We start from the raw sequence: 15,426 nt of genomic DNA, 5'->3' as shown, positions 1-15,426 counted from the left end.
TGTTGACGTACTATGATTTTTTTTTTAAAGTTTACTAAAATTCATTTTGTATTGGTCAAAAAAACTCAATAAAAACTTAATTCCTAGAATTACTTAAATTTTGTCTCTCAAACCAAGATAAATATTGAGTTTTTTTTTTTTAAATAATGGGTCTTTAATAATGGCCTTGAAGGAGAGAGAAATGAGGAGTAGCCTTCTAATGAAGCAGTAGATACAGAGCACTCCAGAAGATCTGAGGATGGGTCTTTGACTTGAGCTACTGCAGTTGGCATAATCTACCTATCTCGGATCTCAAACTATTCCTTTGACTCATTTCTAGAAAGGAGTCAAGGCAGGGGTGAGGGGTGTGCAGAGGAAGGTGTCCAGGAGAAATCTTTTACAAAACATCTGTTGCCAATCACATCAATTTTGAGGCAAATTGTTTATCCAGCTTTGGAAACTGATGCATAGCAGCTGTTTTCAACAGAATTACACACCACAGACCCTCAGGCGACCTGGATTCAGCTGCAGCTCTGGTGAACACCTCCCTCATTTACACTGATAGATTCACATCTCAAGCACACCAAGATTCAGCTCTTCAGATTCAAAGTTTGCTCCAAACCCAGGGACCTCTCTTGAGCAGGCACAGCCATGCCCAGAAGTGCCAGAGAGCTGAGATTCCCTGGAGGCAACCTTCAACCAGTGATGCATGGGTATCAACAATGGGAGCTGATGGACAAATGCCCCGGGTACCAGTTTTTGAGAAGATAATTCTGAAGTACATTCTACATGGTTCATTGCATGACTGAACACCAGAGGTGACTAAGTCAATAATGCAGACTTGATTGGCTTTTTGTTCTTTCTGGTCTTAATTTTCCATTTTTACTCTGACTTTCTAGGATCTCCTTCCTAAATATTTTCCTTCACTGAGGTCCTTGCCTTGTGTTCTGCTTTCTGGAGAGTCCAAATGAAGACCAGATTAAGTTGGGCCAATACAAAGAAAATATGACCAGTACCACCTGCTTATTTCCCTTCCTACTACTATCAATTATAAAGCTTCATTTTTCTTAAGTGGTTGTTTTTAGTATTCAATTTGAGCAGATCATATTATAGAAAACTGAAATAGAGGGAAGTTTGATGTTGAAAGTCATCTGGAACAAATATAATTTGACTATTCACATCTGGATAGAACTTGCCAAGGTTTATTACATAATCTCTGGAAATTTTTAAGGAGGAAGTAACTACAAATAGATATTGATGTATCAAAGTTTCCACCATATTTTTGTTGGCAGGAAAATTTGCTTTATTCAATGGATGACTCCTTTACCTGATCATAGGACAATTTTCTTTCTTGTTCTGGGTTACAAATATAAAACCAAGGGTCCTTCCCAAATAGGGCCTTTTCTGCCCTCATAACATGGACCCAAGAATGAAACAGTGCGACCAAAACCACAGTATATAGAATAAAGATATATACTGTCTGATATAACACTATATTTCACCCTCAAAATCACCTATAAAGGATAAGATACAACCAGGCATATATTCCAGAAAGAGAATGAGTGAAGACTATGGGTTTCTGAATTATATCATGTAAGGAATATTTAAAGGACTTAAGAATATTTATCCTAGAGAAAATAAGCTCCAAATGGACATAGCAACCTTTTCAAAAGAATTATACTTCTTCTGTATAGGATTAGAGATTGGACCCAGACCATTAGAGACAGAGCCCAGACATGGGATACAAGGAGAATTATTAGGGGACAGTAGAAGTAAGGACTTCTGAGAATCAGAGCTTTCCAAATATAGAATAAGCTGCCAATGGAGACCCTTAGAACTGAGAATGTTCAAGCAGAAGCTAGATGACTAATGACTGGCAACAAAATTATGGAAGAAAGACAGCATTTGACACGAACAGTTGCACTAAACAGAGGAAGCTCTATTCCATCTTGTGGATTCTTTAATCTGAAACTATTTAGTTGATTAAACCATTAGAAGAGAACTTGCTAACTTGCCAAATTGTCAAGTATTCTTTATTACTGTACCTTTACGACATACAAAACACCTTCATTAGTTTCTCTGTCTGTGCTGATTTTGAAATGTCCATTCTCATTGCCCTTCAAAATGGTAAAATTGGCTCTCCAGTTGGCAGTGTTAATTAAATCCTTATCTTCTACAGATATTCGTAAGATCTCCACATTGTATGCATTTTCCTCTACTGATGCTTCATACTGAAACAGAAAAAGCTCATTAAAAACTTACTTTATAAAGAGAACTTTTACAAAGAAAGTAAAATATTTCTTCCACTCCAAAAGTATTGGTTATCATTTTTACCTAGTTTATTTTAAAGCCATGAATCACAAAGACTGTTGTTTCATTAAGGATTATCTTTGAAATAAAGAAATTCGTTATAAATGAAGACAAATGTTACTTGTCTCTAACAAGGAGATAAAACACTACTATGAATTAATAAAGGAGATTTATATGTCAGCTGTTCAAACTTTAATCTTATTCATAAAATAAACATACATTCTTCAAAGCATGACACATATTTTATTAATTTATATTAAATAACAAATGACAACAAGTAGAGTCAGATTTTGATATTATGCTTACAGTATTTTGTTTGAAAGTGGGTGCGTTGTCATTTGAATCTTTTATTGTTATGATGCAAGTTGATGTACTTATCAATCCAAATACTTGACCATCCATGTCTTGTACTTTCATTATCAGTGAGTACTTATCTACAGTCTGAAAACAAAGCAAAAATTTAATTATTTGTTTGAAAACATTTGCTCCAACTTATAAATGAAACCTTGGTTGTGCAGTCTTCCATTTATGTGTATCAATGCTTTTATCTGATTTCTTATTTGTATATACTTTAAGCATTGGGATAAGTTGAAAAAGTAGACAGAGGTTAAATTACAAAGAGTCATACAAAGAACTTACACTTCTATTTTAATTAGCAGGTAATAGGGAAAAGTTTTACAACAGTCATAAGGGGAGCACAAAATAAGAATATTTGAGTTTCAGGAAGAATATTCTTTCAAAGATTCAGCATGATTTGCAGTAAACTGAGCAGAAATTCAAAGAAATCAGTTAGAGGCATTTGCATGGCTGAGTCAGTTAAGCATCTGACTCTTGGTTTCAGCTCAGGTCATGATCTCACAGTTTGTGAGATTGAGCCACTGAAAGCACAGATCCTGCTTGGGATTCTCTCTCTCTCCCTCTTGCTCTGCCCCTCCCCCACTGCCTGTCTGTCTGTCTCTCTCAAAATAAGCAAACTTAAAAAATAGGAAATCAGTTAAAAAGTCTGAAATAGTCTAAGATACACGATCCAAATCTGAGGCAGTGGCAATGAGGGCAGAGAGTAAGGGTGACAGCAAAGTTACTTGGGAGTTAGCATTTAGTAGGATGTGATGGTAAATTCTATATAAAATTTAAGAGAAAGGAGAGAGTTGAGAGTGATGCTCAGGTGTCCTATTTGGATAAGCAGAGGGTATATCATCAACCAATGTAGCAAAAGCAGAAGGACAGCCTGTTCTCTGAGGAAGTGAACTCTAGTGGGGTGAGCAAAAATGGCCCAAAAGAATGAGTTGTGTCTGGCACATACTGAATTTTATGTGCCTATGGGAAATCTGAGGAGAAATGTACAGAAGACACTTGGTTGTGTGATGGTGATGGTAAAATTGATTAGTTTGTGGAACAATCCTCTCTGCTAACTTTCTCTTCTTACTATTCTTTAGCCACTCCTTCGGTTTTGTTTTGTTTCTTTACTTTTTTCCATTTTCTGGAAACCAACATTTTCACCCTGAGATGCTCCTCCTATAGGCTCCACTCTCGGATACTCTGCTGCTTCTTCCTTTAAATGCACTGGTTTTGTTTTTATATCTCCTTTGTTCATTTCTTTATTTCCGTGTTATTCCCACAACAGACTTTGTGGCTGTTCTCCGAAAATTCCTGTTGACTTTTCTTAATTTAAGTTTATTTATTTTGAGAGAGAGAGAGAAAACAGGGTGAGGACAAAGAGAGAGGGAGACAGAATGCCAAGCAGACTCCACACTATCAGCACAGAGCCCAATGCCGGGCTCCGACTCACAAACCTGTGAGATCATGACCTGAGCTGAGATCAAGAGTATGATATTCAACTCACTGAGCCACCCAGGCACCCCTTGTTGACATTTTTTGGTCAGGGAAAGCAAACCTGGGTGTGCTTACAAATCTGTATCTTACAGGCTGTGTCTCCTTCTAAACACCAATCGATCTGTTTTTCTATTCCAATGGCTTTCCCTACATAAGGAAATAGAAGTAATATTTAAAACAGAAAACATAACATGGCTGGGAATTTTTATTGTCTTACACCGAAATAAAAGAAAACAGAAACTCCTAAGTCCATGGGAGAGCAAACTACAGTAAATGGAGTAGGGGGTCTAAGCCCCCAGCCAAATGATATTCTAAGGAGTAGAAGGCTACCTCTCTGTCCAAATAATGAGCGACTGTGGTGATGACACCTGTCCTCGGATGCACAGAGAAGAGCCCTGGAGACTTCGGGGTCTGCTCCAAAATGCTATACTTCAGGCGTGTATGCATTGTGTCTGGTTCATCTTTGTCTGTGGCACAAACCACTCCCACTGTAGTACCTACATGTTTTACCGAAAGAAGAAAAGAAAAAAGAAAGAAAAGAAAAGAAAAGAGTCTTTAATTTCCAGAACTGCAAAACATATTTAGGAGTATCGTTGCCTTTCAAATTTTAGCAATGATAGCGGAAATCTAATTTTATATGGATTTCTTACGAGAGGTGTTCCATCTTTCAATAGCACCAATGAAGAGGACTTCAAATTTACAACATAAAACACTATAAGGCTCTAGTAACAAGGTATACTTCTACTTTTCTCACAGTTAAAAATGTTTGATAAGAAATTACTAAAAACTTATGTAAATGGCCATCAAGAATAATTTCAACACATATTCCCACATACTGCAATACCAAACTGAGCTGGAGAGAGAAATCGTGTTTCCTAAGTAAATCAGATTTTTAACTGAATTTCTGATTAATAGATAAATCGAGACTGACTTGGGGTATAACTGTATAAGTGGCCAAGACTTGACCTTTCACACTCTAGTCTCCATTCCAGGATTTTTTCTTTTTTGTGCTAGTCTTTGACATATTTCATTATGCTTTCACCCACTTAGTATCCAAACTGCACAGCCCTCAGCCCCACTTAATCCTCAGGAGGGGATTTCAAACCATTCACCCTTCGGAGAGAATTTAGGTCAATTGTTTCTTCATTTGGAGCTATTAATATTTCTCATCTGTATGGAATGTAAGAATATTGCTCAAGTAAAGGATTACATGTATCAACGAGTACAAACAGGTGGTATTGTCAAGTGTAAGGTCAGTGTTCCAATGCCAATGAAAATGTAATACATAGATCCACTTTGCCCATACCCAGTGTGTAGGGCTGGTCTGAGGAACAAATACATAGACATATACAGTCACACACATATTCACATACACACACACACACACACACACACACGTTTGCTGAAATACTGTATTTGAAGAAAATAAAAACCAATTAATACCAGAAAATAATAGTTTCAAATATTTTTCACTGTAATAGGTGTTTAAAATTTGTATGTGTGTATGTAAATAAACAAATACATATATATACACATATATATAAACATTTTAGAGAATGTCCAGTTATATATTCACAAATAATGACAAAACTTTGCAGTGGATCAATATGAAGATACGAAGTAATTATCATATTATGAGAGAACAAATGCTATTCATCTATGTTTACATAGAGAAAAAGTTCCTAACCTTTTTAAGGCAGAATATTTTCTTCCTGCAATTTTACTGACAGGACACAAACACTGTTAATTCTCTGGATTAAAAACTGTTTTACTGGGGTGCCTGTGTGGGTCAGTCGGTTAAGCATCCAACTTCAGCTCAGGTAATGATTTCACGGTTGGTGCGTTTGAGCCCTGTCTCAGGCTCTGTGCTGACATATCAGAGCCTTAACCCTGCTTTGATTCTGTCTCCCTCCCTCTCTGCCCTCCCAGCTTGCACTCTATCTTTCCTTCTCCCTCTCTCTCTCTTAAAAATAAACACTAAAAAAAGTTAAAAAAAAAAAAAACTGTTTTAGTTATCACAGAAAATCCTCAAAAATCCTGACTTCAAAACCCCTTTTCATGAGCACTATACTTAAATATTAGTTGAGCACCCACTGTCCCAAATTCTGTGTGTGAGTTAATGCAAACTCAAAGAACATCCAGTATTTCAGAGTATCACAGCCCAAACTGGTCCGAACCTTCTTGTGTGATTTGCTTAAAGGACCTTGGGTTCATCTGGGCATCAAAGTACTTGCCCTTGATTCTCATCTGTCACTATCGTAGAAAACAAAATTCTCAAGAAAGACTTTGAAATCAATAATCCCTTTGAAAAAAAACTGAACCAGAGTCATAGTCACTCTAAAGCTAAAAATATTATAGGTCATCTAATGTAATTAACGCCTTTTACAGGTCAGGGAACTCAAAGGGACTTCCACCATTTCCCACAGTAAATTAATAACAGACCCCAAATCAAAAACGAGGTTTCTTAAACTCCTAACCAACCATTTTTATTTTTTTAATTGTACCATATGAGTAATAAAGAGGCTAACATCTATGACATCAAATTATCAAAGTGAAATATAAAGGGAAACAGCAGGTATAAAAATGTACTGAAGATCTGAGTAACTACTAGAAACTTTAATAGGCAAGTTAGCAAAGTCATCCTTTATGAATGAGTCCACACTCTTTCAACTTTATTGTGAATGGCTACTTTCCATGTTGCAAGTCTCAGAAGACATCGGGGCCAACGAACCTGAACACTCTGGTTTTCCATGTCTTAGCAAGTGTTTTAGAACATGTGATGTAAGTTTCTCTAAAGTTATCCCTGGATTCATTCTAAATTGGAAGTAGTAAAGTAGCAGTTTTAAGAAAAAAGATGATAAGAGCTTTAAAAAATTGTGTTTTCAGTAGATGTCATTTAACACCTCCTGAAATAAAACCTAATAAAAATATCAATATTAATTTTAATTTTATTGTAATTCTACCCTATATGTCCTCTCTTGGAGGAGAGGATAATGATAAACCCATAAAATGATAAAGTGATATAAAGTATATAAATTAAATATGATTCCAAACTTAAATAACTGTTACCTGCTTTTATAATTAATTGGTATCATAGAGACAAGACCAGATTCCTGTAATATTCTGTAGGTTACACTCTGTTTGGCTGTGACAGGATTAAATGTATTCTGGTAAATATATACCGGTTCAATATCACCTCAGGATAATCTGGTCTTGAGTATAAAAAACCCAATACCTCAAAAAAATGTACACAAACATATTTAGCATAATACATTTTACTTTTAGAAGTTCTCTTACTATAAAGTCTGAAAAGAATAAGGATTGATTTAACTAAATAGAAGTCCTGAACCTCTGTACCTCAAAAAGTAGCACTAATAAAATTGGAAAGCAATAATACCCTGGGAAAATATTTACAATGGGACAATAGGTTATTATCCTTAATATGTAAAGAGCATTTTTAAGTAGATGAAAAAAAACAGTTAGGAGCAAGATAAACATCAAGAAACGTAAGAGCAAAGGAAATCCACATACATTTCCTAAAAGAAAAAAATACAAATGGTAAAAGAAAGCACACACACAAAAAAATTCAATTTTAAAAAGTTATTTTACCAAGTCTGCTACTTTCTGGAACTTCAAAATTATAAATAGCTTCTGTGAAAATAGGGTGGTTGTCATTTTCATCCTCCACTCTGATGGGCAGCGGAAGAGGTATGTCTGCTGAATACCCGTCTGCAGTTGAGGCATAGGCAATCAACTGTGAAACAGGAAAAAACAAGATCAATAGTCCATTAACACAAGATTCTAGCAAGAGGGAACACTATGCTTTATCTGCTACCTTCTTTGCAAATCTTTTGGATAGCCAACCACTAAGAATTTCTATTCAGTTCTCTTTCAATCATCAAAGCATCAAAAGGAAAAACACTTTAAGTGCAGTAAAGAGCATCCAGTATTTGGTAGAAATGGCTACTCTTTGAATAAAACTCCATAGTACAGCCAAGTCAGCGAGAATTCTGTCCATTAGACTCAGATTATAGTCCTTATTCTTTCAATAGTCAGGAAGTTATATTGGGGACAACAATTAAACTCGTTGCAATTGGGAAAATCCTACTACATCATCTAAATAAAACCATGATTTTCCATCTGTAACTAACAAAGCCCTTTTATTTACTTCATAAATCACATATTTATAGAGTTTTTCTAACAAAATGCATTTACCAGTTTCCGCATTGCTAAGAAATCAAAGGGCAATGTAATGTCAAGTAGAATGTATTTTTATTCAGCATGTGATTACAACACGGAGTTAAAAATTTTGTTAAGAAATGTTATGTGGTGGACATCAGTCACATTTGCTTACCAGCATCTCTTCCTCCTTCTAGGAAGAGAATCCCTCTTTCCTATGGAGAAACATATGTGGTCCCCCTGCACCACAGGGATGACCACGTGACCTCAGAGAACATAACCATAGTAATACTGAAAATTGTCTGAGTTATTCCCCATTGACTGTAAGCTCATCAATATCAGGAGTCTGGCTTATTAACCTTGTTTGGTTTGGTCTCTCACTTTTGCTTCCTTATCTAGTTCCCAGTAATGGTCAGAGAATCACACAAGTGGAAAGAAGGAAAAACAAAAAAATAAATAAAAGAAAATAAAAAAGAATAAGAAGAGAAGAAGACCCTTCTTATCAACTGTGCCCACGTCCTGGAGAGAGGAAATTGTAGCATGAGCAGAAAGAGAAAGTCCCTCATAAACAAAACCAACTCGTGGAAATATACTAGAAATATACATCCAAATACAACTAAACCTCTTTGCTTCATTTTAGGCTTACCTAACAGAAGTTAAGATAAAGAACAAATCAAATATTTTAAAATACTGCACAACCTATTTCTTTGACTCTAAGAAGAGAATGCAGAAAGACAGAAAAGAGTCCACAGAATATCAGAAGAAACACAGTTCAATCATTTAAAGTCATATATATCAATAAAACTCTTACATCAAAAACTTCATATTCTTCACGATCCACAGGTCGGGTACAATACAGATTTCCAGTGTCTCTTTCTATGAAAAACAAATTTAAAGGTTCTTGGTCAACTCCATGCCCACTTATTGAGTAGAAGATGGTATAGTTCTGTGCTGCATCAGATTGAACCTAAGAGGGAAAAAAAACACAGATGTAAAAATTTTAAATCAAAAATCTGTTAAAATACTATCTTTTTATGGGACGCCTGGGTGGCTTAGTCGGTTAAGCGTCCGACTTTCACTTAGGTCATGATCTCGCGGTTCGTGGGTTCGAGCTCCGCATCGGGCTCTGTGCTGACTGCCAGCTCAGAGCCTGGAGCCTGTTTCAGTCTGTGACTCCCTCTCTCTCTGACCCTCCCATGCTCACGCTGTCTCTCTCTCTCTCTCCTAGAAATAAATAAAACATAAAAAAAATAAAATAAAATAAAATAAAATACTATCTTTTTAATGTGACTTACGGATATATATCTTTTTATTTTAAAGACACTTTGATAAAATAATAATCACATTTACCACTTCATCAACACACAAAACAGTCAGAAGCATTTGGCAAAAGATTTTTTTAAACTGCTCAGTATAATGAAAATAATGTTCAACATAAAGAGTAACCAAAGAAAATCTAATTAAAAACAATAAACCATAACTTCCCATCTAGAGATTTGGCAGAGAGGAAAGAACAATAATACCCATTGTTGGCAGGAGCTGGGTCAACAGGGACTCTCATATACTGGTGAAAGGAAGAGCTAATTTGAATGTTCCTCAGGAATGGGAACTGGCAAAAATTAAAAGAAGGACAAATGCGAATAAACAAGGAAGACTCTTCCTGGCAGAGGAGACATAAAGTACAAAGGGAGGAGGTTAACACTGTGCCTGGAGTGTTCAAGGTGCAGCGAAGAGGCCACTGTGATTGGAGGGGGGAAAGTCAGTAGTCAGCAAGAAGCAGGAGATGAAGCCACATCATATAAGGGATTCCAAGGCTGTTGACTTTTCCTTATAGACAGGTGGGAAGACATTGGAAACTTTAGACAAGAGTAATATTATGTAATTTATATTTTAAAAAGGTAATACTTAGTGTTTTGTTAGGACTAAATGTGGGACGGTGGGTGGGTGGGTGGATAGGTGGTAAGTGAAGAAGCAGGAAGACCACTTGGTTATTGCAAGAATTCATGGGAGTGATGATGGTTTGTTAGACAGGATGGTAGCGGTAGAGATGGTGAGAAGTGCTTAGATTCTGTATATAATTTGAAGGTACAACCAACAGGATCTGTTGAAGGGCTGGATGCGTGGCATGAAGATGACACTATGTCAGAGGGTGCTGATAACCCCTAAGATCTATTCTGCCCATGTCTTTACACTAGAATTTATAGGTGACTATAAGATTGCCCAAAAGAAAGATATTTCCTAGGCTCCCTTACAATAAGGTATGGCCACATGAAAATGCCATTAATGGGATATAACCAAAAATAACATATGCAAGACCTAAACTGTGTCTAGAAAGTGAAGGAATGGGTTTCCCCATCTGTACACACTGAGGAGCTATCTTGCAGAGACGGCCAAGTTAAAAAAAAAGAAAAAGAAAAAGAAAAAGAAAAAAGAAAAAAAAAAAGAAGTCAAGGTCCCTTGTGAATTTTTATTAAATATCTTTACCAGATCATACTTTCACATAAAATAAATCTCTGTCAGGCATAAGCCACTCAGTGACACTTTGGTTCCTGAATTATTTGCTGCCCCATCATGGAGGGAACAGCATGTATGCCCCTTGGTTGTGGATTATGCAGTGTAGCTTGGAGACTCATTCCTGAAAGTTCAACCTAAAGTTTGTTTCTTCGGTCCCTACAACAATTCTATATATGGCTTATATGTTGTAATAAATCGCTGTCTGTTAACTACTTAGAGAGACATATGTTCTCTACAACTAAAACCTCACCAAACCGACTCTAAGGACCCAACAACTGAAAGAATGAAGGTGCCCATTAACTGAGATGGTCAGGTGTTTTTAGGAGAAAACCCAAACTTTTTTTTCCCCCACATATGTTAAGTGTTAAATATACATTAAGCTTTCAAGTAGAAATAACAATTAGGCAGTCTGTCCGAGAAATATGAAGTCTTAAGTCTCTAATAGATAACAGTACTCAAAGCTATGAGACTGGATGAGATTATCAAGGCAGCGAATATAAATAAACAAGAGACAAGGTTCATGGGCTGAGCCTGGAGCTCTCCAAAGTTTGGGGAAGGGAAAACATGGGAATGAGGAAGAACTAGTAAAACACAGTATGAACGAGTGGCTAGGGAGGTAAGTGGACAATTAGGTGAGTGATGTCCTAGAAGTCAAGGGAAGAAAGTACTTGGAGGAAGACGGAAGGGTCAGCTAGGCAAGTGTACACATGTCAAGGAAATGAGACTGAGAAGTGGTGACCGGCTTAGCAATGCAAGGGCTAAAATGAGCTATGATCAGTACAAATTTGGTAATCAGAAATCATGTCTTAATATGCCTCATCAGTGCTTAAAATACAATATTTGAGGGGTTACTGGGTGGCTCAATTGGTTAAGCATCTGACCGACTCTTGATTTTGGCTCAGGTTATGATCTCACGGTTTGTGGGATTGAGCGTTTCATTGGGCTCTGTGCTGACAGCATGGGGCCTGCTTGGGATTCTCTCTCTCCCTCTGCCCCTTACCCCTCTTGTGCTCTCTCTCTCAAAAATAAGTAAATAAATATTATTTATATATATATAAATGTATATATTTATATATATATATGTATGTATAAACAAAATTTGAAAAGAAGAAATAAGATCTAGCAAAGGAGAATTTTTTAAAAAGTGTGAAAGACACTGGAAGGGCAGTTAAAAACATCAACAAATGGTCCCACTATTGGAATGAAACATCAGCCACAATAATAGAAAGAAGCAAGCACCAAACCACAGCCCTACTTCAGCGACCACTTTCATTGTATGTGTTCCACGTAGATCTTTATGAAAAGTAAACCTGACCTGGTTGAAAACTTCTCCTTGGCTTCAGGAAAAAGTTAAACTCCCCAACAGGGAGTTTATATCTGTCTACCTGTGTCCTCTGCCTCATCTCCCTGCTCCAGCCCCATCATAAATAGAAGGACTCCTCTAAGGAGCTCGCCCTCTCCTTTGCACTTCCCTCTTCTTCTACGATTATTTACCTGCACGATGCTTTCCCATCTTTCAGGTCCAAGCTCTGACGTCTCCTCCTCTAAGTCTTTCCTTGATTTGTAGCACATTCCATCTCAGGACTTGGTGCTGACTCCATGAATTCTTAGATCACCCAAACCATCTCTACCACAGCACCCATCACTCAGTATTATAACCATTTGCTTACCCCGTCTTCCTCACTAGAATAACCTACATGAGAGCAAGGATATGGCTAAGTTTATTTCTAGTGTCATACTTAGAGCAGTGCCTTCCATGGGACATAGTAGGTGCTCAATAAGTAACTGCTAAATGAATGAACAAACTAATAAAGATCTTTTAATGGCTGCATTCTTTCTCATATAATAATTAGATTTTTAGTGGTTTTTCTCATTTTACTCACGTTTAGTATACTTCATGAAAATCTTCAATTGAATCTGTTTTTTTTTATTTTTTAATGTTTATTTATTTGAGAGAGAGAGAGTGAGCAGGGGAAGCGCAGAGAGAGAAGGAGACAGAGAATCCAAAGCAGGCACCAGGCTCCCAGCTGTCAGCACAGAGCCTGATGTGGGGCTCGAACTCACAAACCGTGAGATCATGACCCTAGCCGAAGTTGGACGCTTAACCAACTGAGCCGCACAGATGCCCCTGAATCTGTTTATTTTTAAATGTCTAAAGAGTTGTAAAGCCTGAACTACAGGCTCTGGGAATTAAAACCCTCCCAATCAGAAAGAAGTTTACGTAAAACCTACTTGCTGAAGAAACAAAGGGAAAGGGCCCAACGAATTCTCTTGCATTGAGCAGGGAATAGGGGCCCATCTCCTCTTGGAACGCCTGAGAACGGCTTCTTTGGCATGTCTTTTCCTCAGCACCTGAGTTTAGAGAAAGAAAATTAAATAAGTAAAAGTATCACAGCCGATGTTGCTGCAAAAGAGTGGACAGTCCATAAACCTAATGCCTCCCTGGAGGCTCAGTCTCAGGAGTCTTTTAAAGCCTTTTTTAAGGTCTTTTTGCATTAGGTGGGTAAGAAAGAATGCATCCACAGTTTAAAGGTTTCATAAACTGAAGAATTTCATTTTGTGTATCTTTCTAACACTGACCATACTTTCAGGTTAGGAAAATCAGCAATGCACTCTTAGTTTTTCTTCTCTCCCGCATAGACATAGTGAACACGTCCTCTTGATAACAATTTATTGACAGCCCTTACCTGTTCTTTCTGATAAAAGCTCACACTCTCAGGAGAACCAAAGCAAGAAAATGCACGTGCTTCTTTCCCTTATCACTCCCATCCGCACTCTCCAATATGGTAGCTCTAGCCATACGCTGACTACAACAAAACCTTGGATTGTGAGTAAATAACTTGTTATATGAGAGCCGCAAGCTGAGCAAAGATTTCTAATAAATTTTAACTTGATAAACGAGCAATGTCTTGCAATACAAGTAGTACGTGACGCCGGCTGTCACATGATCACAAACTGAACCAACAGTTCTTGAAATTTCCTTTGATATGGAAGTGCTTTGGATTACAAGTGTATTTCTAGAACAAATTAGGCTCACAAAACAAGGTTTTACTGTATTTAAATTTAAATTGATTATGATTAAATAAAATATAATTCCACCCTTCAGTGCCAGTAGCCACAGGCCGAGTACTCAGTAGCCACTAACATCGGTCTACCATATCAGTCCACGCAGATTACAGAACGTTTCCATCACTGCAAAAAGTCAGACTGGACTTTTTATGGATTTCTATTTCATTTCATGGTGTTGCAAGGAAGAAATTTATTTCCTGGGAATTAATAAATAAATAATTTTAATAAACATTTCTTAATGTGCTAAACACTCAAATTAATTTTATCCTTAATACACTTAAGATGGATTCGATGTAATCCAGTCTAAATCTTTAGTCTTCTTTGTGACTGCTTTCACAACGGCATTCCTCACGATGTGGAATCTAGAACTGCCAATACCATGCATGTGTATTTACTCATACGTACACACACTGCAGGATTTCCATCCCATTTTAACAGCAGAATCACAGTGACACTTGAAATCAACCTCTAATTCACTGGGAAACACTACTCCTAACATGAATTTAACATACACCTACTGACTAGGAGTTAGGTATTACTGAAACTATTGGCAGAAAGGGGATCAACCGTGCCCTCAAGCAACTACAAATTATTTACACAAATAAAAAATTCCAAATGCTTATAAAAGAGGAGTAAGCAAAGTGACACGGACGCTGACACATGAAAGCAATTAGTTGGACTTTAGAAGGGGAAGAAGCCTTCCCAAAGGAGATGCCATTAGATTTAACAAAGCAAAACCCAGAGCCAATGTTCAGTCGGGGCTGGTGGAGGAAAGGGGGGTAAAGAGAGGGAAGGAGGGAAAACAAACTGAAGGGAAAGGAAAAGAAGAGGATAAAACCCCATTTGTCTTTTTGTCCTCTGTGCAATTTTTAATGAAATATTTAAAGGAAAAGAAAAGCATGCCTGAAAACATTAACGTATTGTCAGTACCTTCTTCTGATGTTCCAGGAGCACCTTTATCTCTTTCTGTGTGCGTGTCTTGGTGTCATAGAGCCATATGGTGAATGACCTTTTCTCATCAGACACCACCACAGTGCTGGCTGTGTATACTGACCCATCATCTAGAACTCTGAAATCAGGGTCACCCGACCGGATGAGGTCTGCAGACCTGAGGCACTCTTTCAAGTTAACTGCAAGAAAACGTTTCCAAGTTGCAAAGTAGGAACACATGCAAAAGGAAAAAAAAAGGGAAGTGTTAAGATAGTGTATGCGTCTTCTTTAAAATTATGAAGTAGAATGAAATAAACCAATCACTTTGCATTTACCAAATCTCTTAAGTAGCTTCTTCACAAGTATAAAATAATAATTTCCTTTCAGTTAAAAAATAACTAAGTATTTCTTAATTGTATACATGCATTAAAGTGTTTTCCAACCTTATGTGCTTCTAAAAGGCTTATAAAAATGATCTTTCTATTAAAGAGGCGTGTGTGTCGCAACCACGGAGAAGCCGAGCTGTAACACCCTCACACACAGCTGAATAAACAGAAAAGCTGTCCTCAGCATTATAGTCTGAGTCTTTTAAGATACACCTGTCTTCAGCCA

The 15,426-nt window shown here is 37.1% G+C and overlaps 1 protein-coding gene across 2 annotated transcripts in view; it reads right to left on the bottom strand.

The window, feature by feature from the left end:
• The window catches only part of DSC3 (desmocollin 3), a 50,668-nt gene that overhangs the window by 21,939 nt on the left and 13,303 nt on the right, over positions 1-15,426 (bottom strand). For both annotated transcript variants that reach the window (XM_077753843.1, XM_077753844.1), the window contains exons 3-9: positions 14,815-15,014; positions 13,048-13,167; positions 9,113-9,268; positions 7,732-7,876; positions 4,453-4,619; positions 2,596-2,730; positions 2,025-2,210 (exon numbers count right to left, since the gene is read on the bottom strand). In XM_077753843.1, coding sequence (XP_077609969.1) covers positions 2,025-2,210; positions 2,596-2,730; positions 4,453-4,619; positions 7,732-7,876; positions 9,113-9,268; positions 13,048-13,167; positions 14,815-15,014 — 1,109 coding nt within the window. The remainder of the gene's footprint in view (positions 1-2,024; positions 2,211-2,595; positions 2,731-4,452; positions 4,620-7,731; positions 7,877-9,112; positions 9,269-13,047; positions 13,168-14,814; positions 15,015-15,426) is intronic.

This window comes from Crocuta crocuta, unplaced genomic scaffold (genome assembly GCF_008692635.1).
Source record: "Crocuta crocuta isolate KB4526 unplaced genomic scaffold, BGI_CrCroc_1.0 scaffold231, whole genome shotgun sequence".
NCBI classification, from domain to species: Eukaryota; Metazoa; Chordata; class Mammalia; order Carnivora; family Hyaenidae; genus Crocuta; species Crocuta crocuta.
This window is presented reverse-complemented; position numbering and strand designations above follow the sequence as displayed.